The 13,751-nt window shown below is 32.6% G+C and overlaps 1 protein-coding gene across 3 annotated transcripts in view; it reads left to right on the plus strand.

The window, feature by feature from the left end:
- Positions 1–13,751, plus strand: part of LOC123528657 (dynein axonemal heavy chain 12-like) — an 89,078-nt gene that overhangs the window by 59,649 nt on the left and 15,678 nt on the right. For 2 of the 3 annotated variants that reach the window (XM_053521947.1, XM_053521945.1), the window contains exons 45-50: positions 350–880; positions 1,266–1,411; positions 2,110–2,324; positions 8,053–8,245; positions 8,763–8,955; positions 9,512–9,684. In XM_053521947.1, the coding sequence (XP_053377922.1) occupies positions 350–880; positions 1,266–1,411; positions 2,110–2,324; positions 8,053–8,245; positions 8,763–8,955; positions 9,512–9,684 (1,451 nt within the window). Of the gene's footprint in view, positions 1–349; positions 881–1,265; positions 1,412–2,109; positions 2,325–8,052; positions 8,246–8,762; positions 8,956–9,511; positions 9,685–11,318; positions 11,460–13,751 lie in introns of all 3 variants that reach the window. The other variant, XM_053521946.1, reaches the window with a different exon arrangement.

Below are 13,751 nucleotides of genomic sequence, written 5' to 3' on the forward strand. Positions count from 1 at the left end.
AGGAACTATAGGGAAAATATTCCTGTAAATGTAGGGAAGGTGAAAAAAAATACAAAACACATTGAATATATAAAAGCACATATTTTCACTGGGTCAAAATTTCGTGAATTTTGAGTATGTTCATGAGGTTTAATATTCGCGAAATTGTAAAAATGATATCCTACTTTAATTTGAATTATGTTAATGGTGAATATTTATGCAAGGATTAATGTTTGCGAGATGTAGGGCCTGGCAAATATAGCGAAAATAGTTATCCAGGAATGCATTGAGGTAAAAATACAGGCAATGATTTTATCCAAAACAAACTTTGATGCTGCCAAGAATAGTCACATTATTGGTATGTTTTCAGCCACATGTGATGCAGAAGATCCGGAAAGAATACATTGGTAATCCAGAATTTGACCCAAGCAAAGTTGCTAATGCCTCGTCAGCTGCTGAAGGTCTATGTAAGTGGATCATGGCGATGGAAATCTATGATCGTGTCGCTAAAGTTGTTGCTCCAAAGAAAGCACGTCTTGCAGAAGCTGAATCTGATCTTAGCTCTACCATGAAAACTTTAAATGCAAAACGTGCTGAGTTAGCAGCTGTTGAGAAACGTTTAGCAGACTTGAAAGCAACATTCAAAGAGATGACTGACAAAAAGGAACAGCTTGAATTCCAGGTTGATCTGTGCGGCAAGAAACTTGTGCGTGCAGAGAAACTCATTGGTGGACTGGGTGGTGAAAAGTCTAGATGGACAAAAGCAGCAGAATTGTTACAGAACACTTACGATAATCTTACAGGAGATGTTCTTATTTCAGCAGGCGTCATCGCCTACCTAGGACCCTTCACATCTGCATTTAGAGAAAGGGCTACACACGACTGGGTGAATGAGTGTACCGTAAGTATATGAAGATTACTTGAATTTTGAACATTAATTTGAATTGACATTAAAACATAATGTAAAGTTTATGACAAAATTTATTTTTCTTTTGCTTGGATTTGTTAAGTGTAGAGTAACGCTATCACAAGTTAAGTCTTATGGTCACTTCTCCAGCTTTTGTTGGTGGGGGAAGAACCCAGGTGCCCATCTAGGCATTTTTTCAAGAATGGGCAGGCACCTAGGTAGAACCACTGGCCTTCAGAAAGCCAGCTGGATGGCTTCCTCGCATGAAAAATTTTATACCCCAATGAGAATTCAGACACTTATTCTTTTTATAGAAGTTCGACAACACCTATGTTGATCATTGATGCTTAATACAAAATGGTTCAATGTTATATTTCAGAGTAAGAAAATCCCTTGCTCCAAGGAGTTTTCACTCAGTAAGTGTCTGGGTGAACCAATCAAGATCCAGGCTTGGAACATCTTTGGTCTGCCAAGAGACGCTTTCTCCATTGATAATGGTGTGATTGTTGCTAACTCTAGAAGATGGTAAGATGATTTAATAAAGCAAATAAGGATATGTTATACAGTTCCTGTGTAAAAGTATGAAACAGCCATCACTTTCAGTTTGTTTGTTAAGTCGGTTTAAGCATTTTAAGAATTCTGATTTTGGACTTACTGCTTACACAAAACGCAAAAAATTACCCAACTCAAATCCTTGAAAGGTATCATAAATGCATCTAGGTAATGTTTCTCCTGTTTTGTGAAATATTTGTCTTGCCTCCTAACAATTCATTATGTTTCTCATAAATTCATCTGGGCTATTTTCCTTATGTCTTCTGATAATTATTGATTACTTTTCTCACAGATTCATCTGAGTTTTTTTTCTAACCTCATATTTGATAATATAAATTCAACAATGTTGTCATCTTATGTATTATATGTATTATGCTAATAAACTGTAGTACTGTTTTTCATGCACAGGTCCCATGTGACTCGGACAACTTGTGTGTGAAAAGAATAGGAACCCTTGTCTTACCCATAGGCGACTAATAATAAAACTGAACACTTTATTTTGCTCAATCTCTGTGATTCAAGCTGATACAAAAGTTTTAATTTCATGCCTCATTTTTTGTTTCAGTGTAAATGATGTGTCTTGTTTATTGTCAAATAACCTGATTGTATTGGTGCTCCATAAAAACGAAATCAACATTTTCATATATTGATCATAATTATCATGAATTCAGGCCCCTGATGATTGATCCACAAGGTCAGGCTAACAAATGGGTGAAGAATATGGAGAAAGAATTTAAACTATCGGTGATCAAGCTGACAGACTCCGACTACATGAGAACATTGGAGAACTGTATAACGTTCGGTAATCCCCTTCTCCTGGAGAACGTTGGAGAAGAGTTGGATCCATCTCTTGAACCACTTCTTCTTAAACAGACATTTAAACAAGGTGAGTGGTGCATTTTGTGAAACATTAGAATCTAAAAAAAGGATTAACCTTAACTTTTTCTTCTTTTGGTCAACATACAGTGCCAAGGAAAAAGATGGTTTAGAGATATGGTAGAAATTTATCATACCAGTAAAGGAGAAAATATTGTTATGAAAAATTTGATACAATAAAGTGTCCAGTGATTGTTTGCAAGGGTGATGTAGAATAGAAATTTGGCATGGTGAACATGAGAAGCACATGATGTGAGACATGTAGAGAAGTAAGGCACGTTGCTGTTTTGATGTGATATGCATTAGTTTAGTTTAAAACTGAAACTTAAATCATTGAAAATTGTTCATCCTTTTTCCTTTTTTTCCTTTTTTTTTAAAGACTTTTATGACTTTTTACTGAATTACTAGTGTATGCATTTCCATTGCACTTGAACTATGAAAAAAACAAACGGAAAAGCATATATTCATCTCTCTAATAAGTTTATTTAAACATTCATACATCATGACATTCTGTTTAATTCTGATTAACAATCAATGGTTGGTAGTCTTTGAAACAAACATTTTTAGTTGAAACTCAGTATCTCCAACCTTGCTTATCTCAAAATTTTAGCACTCTCAAAGAAATCTTCAGGTCCTATCAAAAATCCTTCAATACATTATGTATTTTGACTCAAATGAAGACAAATTTAGCATAACATGACTCCAGTTGTGTCAGTCAAGTTCCTGAAAGATTACCTCTTTATGTGCTATGATGTTGCTTTCTCAAAGACGGATAAGATACTGAGTTTAAACTGTATGCTTATCCTCCAAAAACAGTCAAATGTAACCAACATAATTATAATGATATGTTTGGCAATGTGTGCATTTCTGTGGTGTGTATTCTATTCTATGATTTCTGGTGTGAATATATATATATATGTTAAGTTCCATTAAACCCCTATATATCTGCTGTGAAATTGTTTGTACAAGATCATAAACATTTCTAAAAAATTATCAGGCTGTTGAAAATGTTTTGTGTGTGTTTTTGTCTTTTTTTTATCAGGAAAAAATTGTATGAAAAGCATTAAAAGCTTATATTTTATATTCGAAGAGTTGTGTTACTATTTCATCTAAAACGAGCAATTTGTAGCGAGCAATTTTTCAGCAGAAAAATACAATTTTTGTGTCATGTTACTTACTGTATACACATAATTTGTATATTTTGTACAGCTGGAATGGGTAGGTCTAAATGCAAAATGTACTTTTTTCCTTACAATATTATCTCTATACATGTACATTCTATACATATATTGCATGTTGGGTTTGGAATTCCTTTACCAATTTCCTAATGCACAGTAAAATCCCTGTAAAGCGACAGTATTACACAAAAAATGTATGCCCAGGCCTGTCCATTAGGCTTTTCATGTGACACATTACTTTCATAAGCATCAAATAATACAAATGACAAGCGGTTATGGTCGTATTCTGACAGATATCTTTAACAGTATTAGTAAAGAAAAGCATTGTGGTGTGAAAAGCTATGCAATGTATTCCATCATGCTATTAAGGCACTGTTCATTTGAAATAGAATGTTACTGGTAGCTGGATGGTAAAATTGATATAAGTACAATACAGATTTTAAAATTGTCCTAAAATTCTAGGTAAATGCTAGCAAGAAGAAATGAGTAGGAATGATCATGATCAAGCCAAGTTATGTTTATTTGATTGTTGACAGTGTTATGGTCCTTAGCTAACAATTTCTGTCAGTTTTTCATGTAAAATGCTGGTTTGATTTAAGAAAAAATTCAATACAAAAACTTAACTGTGACTGCTATAGGTTTTTCTGTCAGAATGAGGCTGAAGAAGGCATATAATTTTACAGGAAAGAGTCAAGTTTGTATTACTGTTTTAAATCCTCGATTATATGTATAATGACACAGTTGAATAAACTGAACTTCATTTAAGTCCCATGTATAGTTAGATTTCCATTACTTTATGAATATTTATGCACAAAATATATTTTCTACAATCATGCACAGTACATAGCAGTAGAAGAGGTTACATACTTAGATTATAGTAAACATCTCTCATAATAGTCATTCTATAGTAGTAACAGTATGATAAAAGAAGGTACAAATGGTGCAAGAATATCTAGTATTAGTGTACTGTTATATGAGCCGTGCCATGGGAAAACCAACATAGTGGGTTTGCGACCAGCATGGATCCAGACCAGCCTGCGCATCCGCGCAGTCTGGTCAGGCTCCATGCTGTTCGCTAACAGTTTCTCCAATTCCAGTAGGCTTTAAAAGCGAACAGCATGGAGCCTGACCAGACTGCGCGGATGCGCAGGCTGGTCTGGATCCATGCTGGTCGCATACCCACTATGTTGGTTTTCCCATGGCACGGCTCATATAAGTATACTGTGAGGTATAGTCATGCGAATTATGGGTGTATTATTTTAGTTGTCTGTTCCAGGTGTCAGACTTGTTGCAGACTTCATTTCTACAATGCTGACATCAGCATTGGCCAACTTTAAGCTCTGTGATTTTAAAATTTAGTTTGGGAACAATCTCTGAATATGGCATTGTCATTTGTCAATTTCAAGTGTGTGCTTAGAAACAGCCAATCAAATAGTGTAGTTTTCTGACTGGTCTCGAAATTCAAGTTTATGATATTAGACCATGGAAAAAGTCTTCCCAACCAAGTTGTGGCCCTTGACCAACACTTACTTTTTTTTTTTTTTTTTTTTTTTAATATATGATTATGTTGTTGAAAGCAGCATTTAGAGTGACTGAAGATACTTAACAAGTTGATTTGTTTCTGTTAAAAGAGGATTTAGAGCCAGAGGGTAAGGTCCACACTAGCTGTTGTTTCAAGTCATAAATATGTTTAGTATATATATATCTAACTATTGAGTTGTAAGTTAATTATCAAAAATACAGTTAACCCGCACCATGAGAAAACCAACATAGTGGCTTTGCGACCAGCATGGATCCAGACCAGCCTGCGCATCCACGCAGTCTGGTCAGGATCCATGCTGTTCGCTTTCAAAGCCTATAGCAATTAGAGAAACTGTTAGCGAATAGCATGAATCCTGACCAGACTGCGTTAATGCGCAGGCTGGTCTGGACCCATGCTGGTCGCAAAGCCACTATGTTGGTTTTCTCGTGGCATGGCTCAGTTATTTTGAAAGCATAAGATTAATATGATACATTAAAATTTATGGACAATTTTTCTGTGTAAAATGTTTATTTTATAATTTTAATGGAAGTCACTGCAGAGTTAATATACATTGTACAGTGTACTTGAAGTTTATTTCATCAAACAAAAAGTATAATTTCTTAAAGCAGTTAATATTGACAGCATGATGTTTAATTGATAGATATTTTCATAATCTTTGCAAGAAAAATTAATATTCATTTTCAATAATTTTAATGATAGAGCTGGAGAAAATTGGTAAGGCTAAATAATATTGTATTGTAATTGTGGTTCAGAAGTTTGGGGATATCAGTAGAATAATACCATATCTTGTATGTTTTTGGGGTATAAGATAGAAAAAAGTAATATCAATAAAGTTGACACAAAACCTTAATTATTATTGTTTAAATACACTATTTATGATTCATCACTAATTTTTGTTATATTAAATATTATTTTATACTTATATTTTGCCTCACCATATGAAGATTATTTTTAAAACGCTTTGTTTTTTTGTACATATAAGTTTTAAAATTTAAGATTTTTTTAATGTCATTTCAATTTACTGGTAAGTGATGTATATTTAAATTTGTGGGGGAGTATTTTTCATGATTTTGCAGTTTCGTCAATCCATGAAATTATTTCTCAGCAAAACAAATAGCATTCTTATTGCTTTTAATCTGAAATCCATGGATTTATGTTCCCGCAAAATGGTCATTTTAGACAACGTGGAACCATAAGATAAAATGATTTCACAGTGTATAAAGCAAAAACAGAAAAAAAACTTTTTCAATTTGACAGAGAGGATATTACATGAGTGTCTTTTCATATTGAATTTATTAAACAAGTTGAATAAAATAATAAAATGCGAGGCGCTGTCGAGCATTTTATCAATTTTATTCAATGAGTTTAATAAATTCAATGTGGAAAGTCACAAATGTAATATTCTTTTTATCATGTTATTTTTTCCCGTCGAATCATCAAAAATTCTACTTTCTTTAAATAAATAAACAAATCAATTTGACCAAGGTCTCCTATATTGTAAACAACGTCGACGTCAAAGCTTTATTACACTAGTGTATTTTCATATAATGGTTTTATTACACTCCCACAACGTCAAACATGTGATAAAACATGTTATATAACAGCTGTAAATAACGAATACTTCAGTTTAACCTAATATAATGTATTTTATGAAAGTTATACCCACATCGCTTGACAGTAAGTATACAAATATTGTTCAGTCGTAAAAACAAACTGTAATGGGTGTCTGAATCTGTATAGACATTGTCACAGGATGATAACAAGTTGTGGTATTTGTGGAAAATTGTTGTAATGTTTAATATAGGTAAGGATGTATAACAAACCATTTTTCCTGATGAAAGGTAAATTGTTTCATCAGCAATGATTTGAACATGGACCAAAGACAGATTTGGTATTGTTGCACATGGTAGAGAAATGCAAATGGGATAGTTAACAATACAAGAGATTAAAAAAATTGTAATTACATTTTAGTTTTGACAAAATTCTATGATAATGCCATTTAACATATCATGCAAGCATATGTTGTGATATAGAGAATAAAGTATTAAAGTTTTTAAACTATGCAATATACACTTAGTGTAAAATATTAATCAGTGTTACCTAGCTCTGATACAGTACTAGCACTGGAAAGACATTGTCCTGACAAAACAGAAACTTTCTTTAAAGACATGGAAAATGTTTTAGAGTTATTGAGGTCTAAATACTAAATCTCTCAGATGTTTTAACAAAGTATGTTTGTCTCTTTTTCCATACTTTCAGATGGTAAGATGATTAAAGTTCTGTTTTATTTTTTTTGTAATTGAAAGTTGTTTGTTACTGACATGTTTTCATGTTTTGAAGAGTATTGCCTGTTTGTTAGAGTTATAATTATTTTGAATATTACTGTACACATGAAGGTTATTGCATGGAGTTTAGAGAATGTTCCCATGGTTACTGATTTGTACCGGAGCAAAATTTGATTTGTTTTGTGATGTTTTATTATGATCAAAATGTGTTTGTCTAAAAATGGATGTGGTATGGAAGAACTTGCATGAGATATGGTGTATTGCCATGGCAACTGATTGGCTGTTCTGTTTAATGCTTTTTAGGGTGAATACAATATTGCATGACTCAGTGTTTCAGATATTCACTGCTCTGCAAAAAAAAAAATAGTTTTTTTTTTCTCTTTCACAATATAAAGTTTTAAAAGGCTTAAAGATTACTTAATGGCATGTGCATTAGCGAAGCATGAATCTGCATGACATTTGACTGCTAACTAATCTGCTTTTACCAGTTTTTGCTGTATTTCTAAAGATAAAAGCTTAATTAAATAATGGATCTCATTTTTCCTTTGAACATAACATTTATAACATGTTCTATATTAACAAACTGTGTTACTATGTTGCTAACTCAAATAAAGCTTCCAGTTACAACATAATCTTTCCTTTAGCTAACAAGAATTGTAAAAATAGGAATATCTCAGATTTATATATCAATCAAATGGGCATGTGTGAAACATGGTGTTTGAATATTTGCAGGTGGTGTTGAGATGATCAGACTGGGTGAAAATGTGATTGAGTACAGCAAAGATTTCCGTTTCTACATTACCACAAAACTGCGAAACCCACATTACTTACCTGAAGTTGCTACCAAGGTGTCTCTCCTCAACTTCATGATCACACCAGAAGGTCTAGAGGACCAACTCCTGGGAATTGTTGTTGCTAAAGAGAGGTCAGTTTTTCTTGTTTTGTCTATTAGATTTTTTGCTAATTTCAGCAAAGGAGTAATAAACAACACAACTGTAACTGGCCTTAATTTCTTATGACATTTGGTGTCACCCCAATTATTATATCAAAAGCCAAGATGCTTATTACTGGTATGTAAAATTGGAATTAAACATTTTATTTTTTTTTGATTGAATGAGATCTTATTTGGTTATCATAAGATTTAGTGAGATTTTACTCCATGTTCCTTTGTGATTATCAGGGTTTTTTTAAAATTTTATATGAACCTTTAGTTGTAAGAAGTGACATTTGAGACATACTGCTGTACTGTGTCGAAACAAAATGACAATCTTATTAAAATTCCTATTTTCAGTTCTGGAGGTTATATTTTAGAGCAGATATTTGGACATTAAAGCTAAAATTGTATATAATTGAAAAACAATCACTTAGACATTGTCATATGTATATGTATGAACAGTATGCAGGTTTACAATATCTGAAAAAAAAATGAAAAATGCTTACAGGCCTGAGCTGGAAGAAGAGAGACAGGCATTGATTATTCAGAGTGCTCAGAACAGGAAACAGCTGAAGGAGATAGAAGACAAGATTCTCCACACCCTCTCTGCCTCCGAAGGCAACATTCTAGAGGATGAGTCTGCCATTCAGATTCTCGACTCCTCAAAGATTCTCTCTGATGAAATCTCAAAGAAACAAAAGGTATGATGGTTTACTAAACTCAGTGAAAAGAAGTCGAAATTTTAGTTAAAACTTTACATGAGCTTATGCTACAGTACACATTATGAAGTTTTAAAGTCAGCCAATGGTAAACAATATATGAGCCGCGTCATGAGAAAACCAACATAGTGTATTTGCAACAAGCATGGATCCAGACCAGCCTGCGCATCCGCACAGTCTGGTCAGGATCCATGCTATTCAGTTTCAAAGCCTACTGCAATTAGAGAAACTGTTAGCGAACAGCATGGATCTTGACCAGACTGCGCGGATGCGCAGGCTGGTCAGGATCCATGCTGGTTGCAAATTCATGTTTGGGTTTTCTCATGGTGCGGCTCAATTACTATATATACATGAAGATGTTGATTATGTTGGTTAAGTTTGTTTGGTCTGATTCAAAAGGTAAATCAATAAATGCAGTGGAAATCACACATTTTTCTGTTCACCAGCTTCATTAATAGCGATAGATTACATCTGACTCTTTTTGTGTAAAAGTCTTTACACTAGCAAAGAGACAATCTATGTGATTTTGCTTTAACAGATTGCTGAGGAAACAGAAGAAAAGATTGAAGCAAGTCGTATGGGATATCGTCCCATCGCTAAACATTCCTCCATACTCTTCTTCTCTATTGCCGACCTTCCAAACATTGATCCTATGTATCAGTACTCCCTGACGTGGTTCGTCAACTTGTACGTTATGTCAATACACGACAGGTATGTACACTTGTTCTACTTCAATAAATTTGTTGTTCTACTGATATATATTTATTATTTAAGGGTATATGGAGCAAATTTGAGTGAAAAAGTAACGTACAGGTTATCAAATTTTTATTGAGAAATATGCACAACTTCTGCTGTGGAAGTATCAAGTATTACTTTGCAAAAGAACAATTGCATGTTTCTCGAAGAAAAGCTAATAGCATTTCTATTACAAACTCATTTATACCTGCAAATTATGTACATTTTGTATAAAGTCTTAGTAAAAGTTAAATGAACTTTTTAATGGGACATCACACTTTAACCCTTATTATGCTGGTCATGATTGACTCTGCCTTTGCGACCAGTGGAGATCATGATCAGCCTGCACATCCTTGCAGTCTGATCATAATCTGCACTGTTCACCATTCAGTCAGTATCCTGTTGGTGTGCACCCCTTTTAACAAATAATGGTACTGTCCAAATTGGAAGATTGACAAGTTCATTATAGAAATTTAGCTGGGTAAGGGTTAAAATGACACAACAAATGATGTCACACACCAAATATGAAATTTACAAAATGTTGCTGATTTAAGTTTCATTGCATCAAACTGGAGTTTAAAAAATGAGTTTGTGATAAAGAATCTTTGTATGTTTAAGTTGGTTATGAATTCATTGTAACTCTTGACTTAATTATTATCTATGTTGCCAGAAAACATGAATGGTTTAAGTTCATGTGGAAATGCAGTGTGCTTCGGATTTAAAAGAAACCATTTTAAAGAAATCAAGCTGCTTTCATTGCAAAAATTAGTGTAATTTCAATGTGAAATTTAAGTAAATTTTTAAAAAAAAATATTGTTATAAGTTCCTATGGTCCAGAAGCATTTGTAGATTTCTGAATTATTTTTCCTTATTTATTTTGAATTCCAAGTCTACTATTTTGTCCTGCAAAGAATTGTTAACTGTTGTATGATGGTTAGGTAATCTCTTCATCAAGTTGATGGGCAAATTGCTTCTCTGTGTTCAGAATTATATAGAATTAAATGAAATGTTTGTTGAACTACGAAAAAAGTACGAGTGTATATATACTGTTTAAATGAATTTTGAATTCAAAGAATGCGTAATTATTAGGCCATACAAAAATTGTATGCTTCTTAGAAAATGCACAATGGTACAAATCATAATGTTTTGATTGAAAATAATAGAATAAGTTATCAGGTGTTTTAGTGATAAAAATATTGCAAAACAATCTAGCCTTAAAGTAATGTCAAGTCAAGTCAAGTAAATTTTATTTACAAAGTCGATGGTACAAAACAATATAACATAAGCTCGTAAGAGCTTTTAATTAAAACCGACTTAAATTATAAAACCGACTGATATTATCTGTTAGCATCCAAACACTTTTTTTAGTTTTTGAATGGAAATTAATTGTACAACATACAGATAAAAATATTTTTGTTTTCTGTTGTCTTCATATGAAAGTCTTAGAAACAAACAAATTTTGCATGGCCTAATCTGGTGCTTATTTTGCTGGATATCGTTAGAATTTTCTTGGAATGAGTAAGAAAAATGAGGTTTTTTTTTAAAGGAAGTATTTATACATTCTTGTGGTTCAGAGAAAATTGTTTTAATTTTAATTGTATTTTTTACAGCAATAAGTCGAAGATCTTGGAACGTCGTCTCCGTTACCTAACTGATCATTTTAGCTATCTATTGTTCGATAATGTGACACGATCTTTGTTCGCCAAACATAAAGTGGTGTTTGCGTTCCTACTGTGTACTAATCTGTTACTGTGAGTAATGGGGGAAAGGAAGACAATATATTATCCCACTCACTAGAATGATCATGTATTCTAATAGTGCAGATCAATGTATATATCAATGTATTCAGATAGATAGTACAAAATGCAGATATTTCTCATTTTCTTTTCTATTAATATAAATTTATTCATCATTAATATGTTATTAAACATTTAGAAACAATATAATTGTAAAAAATATTCAGCAAAACAATTCTATGAATTCAATAATGAGTTAGTACAGCCATTAAGCTGAGTGAAATGTCTGCATTTATTCCAGATTTTTTCTGTTTGGGAAGAATATATATATAGCCAGCCTTTTTTTTTTTATACCCCCACCAAACATGTTTGAGGGGGGTATATAGGAGTCAGTTTTGTCGCGTTCCGTCGCGTCCCGTCCCGTCCCGTCCCGTCGCGTCCCAAAATCTATTATCTCAGTTATTACCAAATGGATTTGATTCAAACTTAAAATACATGTTCCACCTTATAACCCACATCATGTGACACAAGGTGCATAACTCTTGACACCAAGTTTTCATGAATTATGTCCCCTTTTACTTAGAATTTAGGGTTAATTTTGCTGTATTTTCACTCTATCTCAGTTATTACTAAATGGATTTAATTCAAACTTAAAATAGATGTTCCACCTCATCACCCACATCATGTGACACAAGGTGCATAACTCTGACACCAATTTTTTTATGAATTATGCCCCTTTTTACTTAGAATTTAAGGTTGATTTTGATGTATTTTCACTATATCTCAGTTACTACTGAATGGATTTGATTCAAACTTAAAATAGATGTTCCACCTCATCACCCACATCATGTGCCCACATCATGTGACACAAGGTGCATAACTCTGACACCAAGTTTTCATGAATTATGTCACCTTTTACTTAGAATTTAAGGTTAATTTTGTTGTATTTTCACTATATCTCAGTTATTACTAAATGGATTTGATTCAAACTTAAAATAGTTGTTCCACCTCACCACCTACATCATGTGACATAAGGTGCTTAACTCTGACATAAATTTTTTATGAATTATGTCCCCTTTTACTTTAAATTTAAGGTTGATTTTGATGTATTTTCTTTATATCTCAGTTATTACAAAATGGATTTGATTCAAACTTAAAATAGATATTCCACCTCATCACCCACATCATGTGACACAAGGTGCATAACTCTGATACCAATTTTTCATGAATTATGCCCCTTTTTACTTAGAATTTAAGGTTAATTTTTATGTATTTTCACTATATCTCAGTTACTACTGAATGGATTTGATTCAGACTTAAAATAGATGTTCCACCTCATCACCCACATCATGTGACACAAGGTGCATAACTCTGACACTAATTTTTCTTGAATTGTGTCCCCTTTTACCTAGAATTTAAGGTTAATTTTGATGTATTTTCACTATATCTCATTCTGATTGGCTTAGAGCCTAAGGGAAGTAACCTTTTTTAACTTTTGTATGGAGTTTCTTCACCTTAAATTCCAGGAATTGGTCTATTTTTAGAAATCCTATTTTTAGATTTTCAATATTTTAGGTATTTTTCTAACTTTTTTATTATAAGTCCTATGTAAAAAGTAAATACATTTTTCTGTGGTAACATGGGTCGGTTAGACACTTTCTTGTATTCACTTTTAGTGTATCTCTAATATTAGAGATTTAATATATTTACTAGTATTACTATACTAGTATTATACTAGTATTACTTACATGTGGAAGCCCAGGATGAAGTACTCCAAAGACTAAGTATTTTTAAGATTTCTTATGGTTGCCATTCTTCTGTGACAAGACTGTATGGTGGGGGTATGAGTCACTCCTGTGACAGTTCTAGTTATTTTTTGTTCTATAATTTTGTTTCTATCATATTTCAGATTCTTTAGCATGAACTATATATATATTTCATTTATTAGCTAGTTTTCATTCAGTCAGTGATACCATATAAAACAAAAGCTTATTTCATATGTTGTTTTATGTAATGTTTCTTGGTCCAAAGCTCAACAGATATGGGGATACTTTTACATGCATGGCAGTATAAAGTATACCAACTTTTATAGTGTACATAATTTACATAAAAAATCCATGCATCTATGTTTAGGGAAAAAATCAAGTTTTCAAATTCTTGTATATCTTCTTTGTGACAAAAAATGGACCAAAATTAATTTGCTCAGTTTCTTCTTGCCATTTTCCTCAATCTGAGTGTACTTGTCTAAGTAAATGATTCATGGAACTTGCAAAAATTTCTTTGAATTCTTATGAAATCAAAATCAAA

This window comes from Mercenaria mercenaria, chromosome 13 (assembly GCF_021730395.1).
Source record: "Mercenaria mercenaria strain notata chromosome 13, MADL_Memer_1, whole genome shotgun sequence".
Taxonomy (NCBI): Eukaryota; Metazoa; Mollusca; class Bivalvia; order Venerida; family Veneridae; genus Mercenaria; species Mercenaria mercenaria.